Raw genomic sequence first — 8,435 nt, 5'->3', positions numbered from 1 at the left:
CAATCCTGGCAACATCCATGTAAATCTCCTCTGTTCTCTCTTGTTAGTATCCACATCCTTCCTGTAATGAGGTGACCAGAACTGAACACAGTACTCCAAGTGGGGTCTGACCTCATTACCTCATGGCTCTTGAATTCAATCCCACAGTAGATGAAGCCCAACACACCATACGCCTTCTTAACAACACTGTCGACCTGCGCAGCAGCTTTGTGTATACTATGGACAAGGACCCTAAAATCTCGCTGATCCTCCACACTGCCAAGAGTCTTACCATTTGTATTATATTCTGTCTTCAAATTTGACCTACCAAAATGAACCACTTCACACGTATCTGGGTTGAACTCCATCTGCCACTTCTCAGTCCATTTCTCAGTTCTGCATCCTATCAGTGTCCCGCTGTAACCTCTGACAACTCTTCACACTATCCACAACACCCCCAACTTTTGTGTCATCAGCAAACTTACTAACCCACCCTTCTACTTCCTCATCCAGGTCATTTATAAAAATCACAAGGAGGAGGCGTCCCAGAACAGATCCCTGTGGAACACCACTGGTCACCGTCCTCCGTGCAGGAGATGAACAATCTACAACCACCTTTTGCCTTCTGTGGTCAAGCCAATTCTGGATCCTCAAAGCAAGGTCGCCTTGGAATCCGTGCCTCATTACTTTCTGATTGAGCCTTTGCATAGGGAACCTTATCAAATGATGGTGAAAAACTCAGTGGTTCTGTCTTATTATTAATTCCTTTGTCTTAGCTTTTATGAGACCATTACATACTTCTGTTCTTCTCTTAATGTTTACATACTTGTAGTGGCTTTACTTTGTATCTAAAACAAGATTAATGAAACAATTTATTTACATAGCACACAGCAATGTAAATAAATGACTGGCTCTGTAATTGTTGAGCACAGGGTCAGATTCTTGCAGAGTTCACTGACAGCTGAGGGCTATAGAGTCACATCGGACAGAAGCAGACCCTTTTGCCTTCAGAGTATGCCAGCTATCAGAAATTTACATTGATCTGACATTCAATCTGCCCTAAGGTATCATTAATTAATTGTAATGTATTTGTCATTGTCAGACAGCACTCAAACAGGCTCTTGGACCCACTATGTCCACGCCAACCATGAAGTGCCCATCTGTACTAATTGTAATTATCAGCACTTTATCCATAGCCTTCTAAGCCTTGGCAATTCAAGAGTTTGTCCAAATACATTATAAATGTGAGAACATCAACCCCTTGGACTCTTTTGTCTCCAGATATTTGTTGACTAAAGAACTTCGTTCAAAACTTTTAGGTGTCCATGTGCCATGCAAACCATAAAAGATTTTTGGACTTGATTGTCAATGTCTAGTTGACAAGTACACCTGGTTCTAGGAGCTCAACAAGGATGAAATTTTGCTAAGGTCCTGTGCAGCCACAGATCTTGCTCATCTCTATGTTGTGGTGTAACAAAGTGGACCCTAAACAAGGGCAAAGCTTGGCTGTGAAGTGTGTATCTTTTGTATCACTTAGTAGTCTGCTGGCATTGTTTTTACTGGTGCCCATTTAACAGAATCGCAAAAGTTATAAACTATTGTCGCTGGTTTTGCCAAGTGATATCTGCTGCCATCTTGATCTTTCTGAAAAACTTTTAGTTGGAAGGCTCTACAAGGCTCGAAAGCATCCTGGATCGGATGAACAAAATAGGTTGAAGTGCCTGGGCCAGTAAATTGATATATATTAATTTTATAGTGCAAAAACAGAAATAAAAAAGTAGTGAGGCAGTGTTCCATGGCTTCAATGTCCAGTCAGAAATCAGATGGCCAAGGGGAAGAAGCTGTTTTTGAGTCGTTGAGTGTGTGCCTTCAGGAGCCTGTACCCCCTTCTTGTTGGTTAATGACTCAACCAGCCTTTCCTTATGCTACACTGCTGTGCTCACCTCAATTTCCTGCTCATCTTTCTGGTATTGGGCCAAACACTTGATGCTTTAACTCCAAGGTGGTAGTGCAAATCTGAGCCTCAGATGACACCTGAAAATTTGCACAAGGCACTCCATCATGCCGGCTGCTGACAGAGCAGCAGGATGTCCCCATGTAGACATGTGAGGAAAGAGAAGCATCCATCTGTACTAAATGCATTAAAAGTAGTACTAATTTAATTTTAGGAAAGATGGTACCCTTTGTGTTTATAAACCACCCCTCGACTCCTTTGAGCAGAGGAAGGAAGGGACATGAAACAGCTCCTTGATGGTGGGGGTCCCGGTATACAGTATGTGCAACATCTTTGGTTCAGAGCTGATGGTAAGGTAGCTGCAGATGACAATATCAGCCTAACGCTGAGCTTGGCCAGGCTGCAGAGTAGAATTGGTAATTGGTTTATGATTACAGTATTATATGTATATATAGTGCAAATCTGGCTATATACATTTGACAGGACTGCCCATGTACTAGCTTTTTAAATCACTGTGACCAAATAATCCTGACCCCAGAAAGATACCTAGTTCTATTGAAGCTCATTGAACTGAAAAGTCAACTGTTTGTCTTCCCATTTTTGCCATCTGATTGGGGAAAAGTATTTTCCATTATTTTCAGTTTTCATTTAAGATAATTTGTAGATGTTATGAGCTACTATGTTCTTCTAGATAGAATGCTGAAAGGAGCTTCAGCAGAACCTGTTGTTAGCATGTTGCATCCTTGAAAAACAAAGGCAATAAGCAAAGAACAGGGAGGAGGAATCAGAAAAATCTTCAAAGAGGCAGACTATATCCTGCGGAGGTAGCTAGAGTGACAGGAAACCAGGAATTCCTTGGAATACCTGATACTGAGGCCCTCTTGGCGGATGCCCCAGAGGATCATGAAGAAGAATCACGTTTATCTGCTGGAGTGCTGGTGAGACCTGAAATGCAGAAACCTTCAGCTGTGTATGTAAACAGATGACAGTGATTGTCAGGAACACCTTGGAGAGAGAGGTTACCGACAGAAATGGGAAGCTTATACCACATCTTTTCCCAGAGAGAGTAATGTCTAGTTTCCAGTGAGAAAACAGGGAGAGAGACAGTCTTCTGGATAGGGAAAGTTAACAGGAAAATCATTCAACTTTGGTGACTCCCCAGTACCCGAGGAATGGAAAAGGAGACCAACTGAAAAGATGCTGAAGCTCAGAGATATCTTTTCTACTGACAAATTTGATGTGGGTTGCTCCAAGAGTACTTGCCGCATGATTAGAGTGACAGAGGACACCCCTTTCAGAGAGGTCTCAACGGTTTGCACCAGCAGAGGTGGAAGATGTCCAGCAGCACCTGCTGAAACTGAAGGAAGCTGGGATTATATACATCACCCATATGGGTGTTGAGGAAGAAGAATGGGAAGGTATGAATGTGTGTTGATTACTGAACACTGAACAGATGTACCATTCCAGACCAATATACTGTTCCATGGAGTGAGGATGCTCTGGCCTGCCTGAGTGGAGCAAAATGGTTCAGTATGTTGGATCTAAGGAGTTGGTATTATCAGATACCCATGAGTGAAGCTGGTAAAGAGAAGACCGCATAATATGTGCACTTGGATTCTTTAGTTTGAAACAATGCCCCAAGGCATATCAGGAGCACCGGGTACTTTTCAACATGTCATAGAGAAGACTGCTGGGGGCATGAACTTGCTTGAGGTAATGGTGTACTTGGATCATCTCATACTGCTCGGGTCTACAGTGGAGGAACATGAGATGAGGCTACTGAAGGTGGAGACTACCTGAAAGCTGAAGGATTAAAAAACTTCACTGGACAAGTGCCAGTTCTGTAAGAAGTTAATCAATTATGTAGAACCCATAATCTCACAGGAGGCCATCCAAATTAGAGGTCAAGGCCCAAGAATGTGAGTGCCCTACGTTCATTCCTCGGATTCTGAGGGTACTACTGGAGATCCGTGAAGGACTACTCCAAGGTAAGCCACCCTTTTAGTCAGCTTCTGTGTGGTTACTCTCCCATGGAGAAGAGAGGGAGGAGATGAAAGGACAAGGCGGCAAGGGTTTTCTTAGTCCATCAGAGACTTTCGGGGAAAGATGGGATGAAAAATGTGAAGAGGTCTTTTAGTGCTGAAAGAGTTGCTGACTAAAGCACCCGTGCAGGTCTTTGCAAACCCTCAGTTGCCATATATACTGCATACAGACACCAGCCATGGGGGTTTAGGCAGCGTTCAATATCAAGACCAAGGGTAAAGGTTTGAGCCCTGTTGCTTTCATCAGCCAGTCTGTTACCATCTGAACAAAGCTACCCTATGTACAAATTGGAGTTTCTGGCATTGAAATGGCTGTGGTGGATAAGTTAAGTGACTATCTATATGGTGCCAAATTCAAAGTGAGGATGGACAACAACCCATTGACCTATATCCTGACCTTGGCGAAGTTGGATGCCACAGGGTCATCGCTGGTTGACGGCTTGCCTGCTTATGATTTCAGCCAGAAGTGTTGCTGGGGAGTTGGAACAATGATGCAGATACATTGCCCTGATGTTCGCATGAACTGCTGGAAAATGGATGGAGAATGGGAGAGTGTTCCTGCCTCTGGTGTTAAAGCAAAGTGCCACTTTTCCACATTGGGGAAATCGGAGGCAAGATTATAGCATGGTAGAGCTGTGGATCATTTGTGAGCTTCTGGTCGTGCCATTCCACAAGCCATACCACTCTGGATATGAAGCCATCGTCTGCCTTGAGTCCTGCAGAATTGGCAGCAGCCCAGCGAGATGACCCTTGTATAGGTGCCATTTGGTCATCTGTGGTCAAAGGCATATGCCTCAGCATGAGAAGACAAAACACCCTACCATACCCCTACTGATGAGGGAATGGGACATACTGGAGTTGAGGAGTAAAGTCTTTTACAGGGGCACGTCTCCTCCAGGCAGAACCCAATGTTCCCAGTTGGTTTCTCTTCCTGCTATTACAGACATATACACTACACGCTGCACCCGCAAAGCTAACAGTATTGTGAAGGACCCCACGCACCCCTCACATAAACTCTTCTCCCTCCTGCCATCTGGCAAAAGGTACCAAAGCATTCGGGCTCTCACGACCAGACTGTGCAACAGTTTCTTCCCCCAAGCCATCAGACTCCTCAATACTCAGAGTCTAGACTGACATCTACATCATTTATTATTATATTGTAATTTGTCCTCTACTGTGTCTATTGTCTTGTTTATTAATTATTGTACTGCACTGTTTTGTGCACTTTATGTAGTCCTGTGCAGGTCTGTAGTCTAGTGTAGTTTTTATGTTGTTTTACGTAGTCTAGTGTAGCCTTGTGCTGTCTCACATAGTCTAGTGTAGTTTTGTGTTGTTTCATGTAGCACCGGGGTCCTGGAGGAACGTTGTTTCGTTTTTACTGTGTACGGTACCAGCAGCTTATGGTCGAAATGACAATAAACTTGACTTGACTTGTTTTGCCTGAGAAGTACTAAAGTCACTTCGTGATGACTCGGGTGTTATGGGAGAAGTATTTTGTTTGTTATGGCCTCCAAGAAGGATACACAGTGATCAGGGAAGGGATTTTGTGAGTCAGCTCATATATAAGTTACTGTGCATGCTTTGAGTGAAGAAATCAATGACCATGCCAAATCACCCTCAAGTTGATCCTCAGCCTGAAAAGTTCAACTGGACATTGCTAGACATGCTTGGAACCCTGGATGCCAACAAAAAGAACAAGTGGAGTCAGCATATTGGGCATTTGGTCCACTGCTACAACTGTACACAGAGTGAACCTGTTGGTTACTTACTATACTATTTGATATTTGGATGCAAAGCAAGATTACCTGTAGATCTCTGTCTTGGAACCAGTGGTGAAGGCTTGCCACAGCAGGCAAATATGTGTCTGACATGAAGAAAGAAATACAAAAAGCTTATGAGCTGGCAGAGGTTTCTGTTACCAAGTAAAACCAAGGAAACAAGGAGATATGATCAAAAGATTAGATTATCTTAACTGATGCCTGGAGACAGAGTTTTAATAAGGAATTTAGGGCTACCAGGGAAACATATGTTGGCTGACTGCTCGGTATATACAACTTACATAGTGGAGAGCCAGATGCCAAATTTGCCAGTTGTCCGGGTGAAGTTGAAGGATGGGAATGGTCCTGTCAAAATTCTCCATTGGAATCACCCTCTACCCCTAAGACAGGCAGTGTGTGTTGACATGGAACCTACATTTAGTAGGAGAAGTCTGCACAGAAGGAGAACAGTAAAACAACCAGCTGGCAATAGTGCGATTTCAGTGGAAAGACCAGAAGAGGGACCAGCCACTGAGTACTGTACAGACTCAGAGGATGAGGAAATGGGAGTGTGATATGCTTTAACTTATGCAAACTTCCCAAGAATTGATGAAGAGATTTCTGAATCTCCCAGCCCTGACTCAGATGTAATTGGGAGGACTACCCGTGGAAGGAAGATGTGAGGGGAAACTGGGCTCCAATATAATTGGGGATGAAGCTGAGAAAGCATCCCTCCCCCTCCTGAATTCTCCTATCATATCAGATCTCCCCCTCTCCCTCCCACTTTCAAATCTCTTACTATCTCTTCTTTCAGTTAGTCCTGACGAAAGGTCTTGGTCCGAAATGTCGATTGTACCTCTTCTTATAGATGCTGCCTAGCCTGCTGCATTCACCAGCAATTTTTGTGTGTGTTGCTTCAGTCAGGTGACCAGGGGCCTGAGTCGCTGCAAGGTATGAGTGATAGACAGGAGGAACCATCTCCAAGTGAACAGGAACAGTCACAGGAAGTGCCTGAGGCTGAAGAAGCTGACAATGAGATCAGAAGGTCTCAGAGTCGGGAAACTCCCTGATAGGCTGTCATATGATGCACTGGGAGTAACAGAATGTTACATCTGTCCCAGTAGTGAGATATGTTACTGCCATTTACAAATGGATTGGACGTCCTAAAAATAATAAACTTCATTTGAATACTGTGTTATTACTAATGGTTTAGTAAGTTCCAAAGTCATGAGGACATGACTAATTTTGGTGGGGGGAGAGTGTAATGCCCTGGTTCAGATTTCTACTGTTACGCCATGAGGTATTTTATTATAGCAGTTTTCTGTAAAAGTAGTGTGTCCTGCTAGTACAAATGTTTTCAGTTAAAGATAAGGAGCTATGTTGTCCAGCTTAGGAATGTTGTGCAAGCCAGTCAGGAGTGAGATGGCATAGAACATTCTCGATACCTAGGTGGGAAAAGTTTTCTGAAGGACAGTAGTCTGGTTTGGGGTCTTTTGGTGAGAGGTGCTGAGAGAAGAGCACCGGGGAAGACACCTGGAGGATCCCAAGGTGTGCTTTCTGAGGTGAAGGGTTCCAAGAAAGGAAGTTCTGCCTGTGGTTGGTGAGGAGAATTCAACACCATGAGTAAAGCTACTCCCAGCTGCTACAGAAATGAGCTCCAACATTTGTGTGTGCAGTTAGACTGGTTTAACTATAGTGAGCTCTTCTATCTTTTTTCTCTGTTAACTGCTTCATAAAGTTGGAAATTGGTAAACATACTTTAATTATAATCTTATGCTTGTGTAAGGTCTGTCATTTCTGGGCTACCAACAACAGTGTACGTACAGTATTTACACAGCATTCGCTCAAATCAAGGTTCCTTTAATTGGAAAATTCCGACGCTCCTGCTTGGTTGAACCCCAAATCATACTGACCCTAGACATGTATTGCTTATGAAAGGCAGCCTTCTCACCACCGAGTCACGTGGCTGTGGGCAGAGTTAGCTCATGAGCCAAGTTTATATACAAGCCCTGGTGAGAGGGTTGCACATGGAACGGTTTAAAATGCGCGTATCTTCCCACCATCACACACAAGTGTTAATTACTGTTATATCCATACAATGGGATATTGATTGGATTCATGCATATATAGACATTCAGTTAAGTGCCTATTTCCTAGTCTGTCTGGTCAGCGATTCAAGGCTTTCAGACACCTATTGCTCAGAATAACATTTAAAATTAAATCTACAATTTATATTTAGATTTGAAGATTGGTGGCTAAAGTTGTTTGCTAAATGTGCTAAACCCAGAAGTCCTGACCTCTGGGACACCTCACTAGTCACAGGCTTCCAGTTGAAGAATCAGTTGAGCCAATTAACCATCATTGAGCCAATTCTGAATATACCTTGGTAGCTCACCTAAATCCTATGCAACCTAACATTCCAGATCAGCCTGCCATGCAAACTTTGTCAAAGGCCTTATTAAAGTTCATATAGCTAACATCAACTGCCCTCCCTTCAAAAAAGCTGCAAAAGAATCATTAAACGTGACCTCCCATGCACAAAACCACACTATCCCTAATCATGCCTTGACTGCCCAAGTGGTGGTAGATCTTGTCTCTCAGAATTCCCTCCAGTAATTTCCCTACATATGAAGTTGTTCACAGGCTGGAAGTTCTTTGGTCTGTACTTGCTACCTTTTCTGAACAATGGAATAAAATTAGCCA

The 8,435-nt window shown here is 43.3% G+C and overlaps 1 protein-coding gene across 1 annotated transcript in view; it reads left to right on the top strand.

Annotated features, from left to right (window-relative positions):
• Nucleotides 1-524: 524 nt before the first annotated feature.
• Nucleotides 525-8,435, top strand: part of LOC134349421 (serine/threonine-protein phosphatase 2A 55 kDa regulatory subunit B beta isoform) — a 405,433-nt gene continuing 397,522 nt past the window's right edge. The window contains exon 1 of the mRNA XM_063053700.1: nt 525-639. Coding sequence (XP_062909770.1) covers nt 576-639 — 64 coding nt within the window. The 5' untranslated portion in view covers nt 525-575. The remainder of the gene's footprint in view (nt 640-8,435) is intronic.

The sequence above is a fragment of the Mobula hypostoma genome, chromosome 7, assembly GCF_963921235.1.
Source record: "Mobula hypostoma chromosome 7, sMobHyp1.1, whole genome shotgun sequence".
In the NCBI taxonomy this organism is placed as follows: domain Eukaryota; kingdom Metazoa; phylum Chordata; class Chondrichthyes; order Myliobatiformes; family Myliobatidae; genus Mobula; species Mobula hypostoma.
The sequence above is the reverse complement of the archived record's forward strand: the minus strand, read 5'-3'. Positions and strand labels throughout refer to the sequence as shown.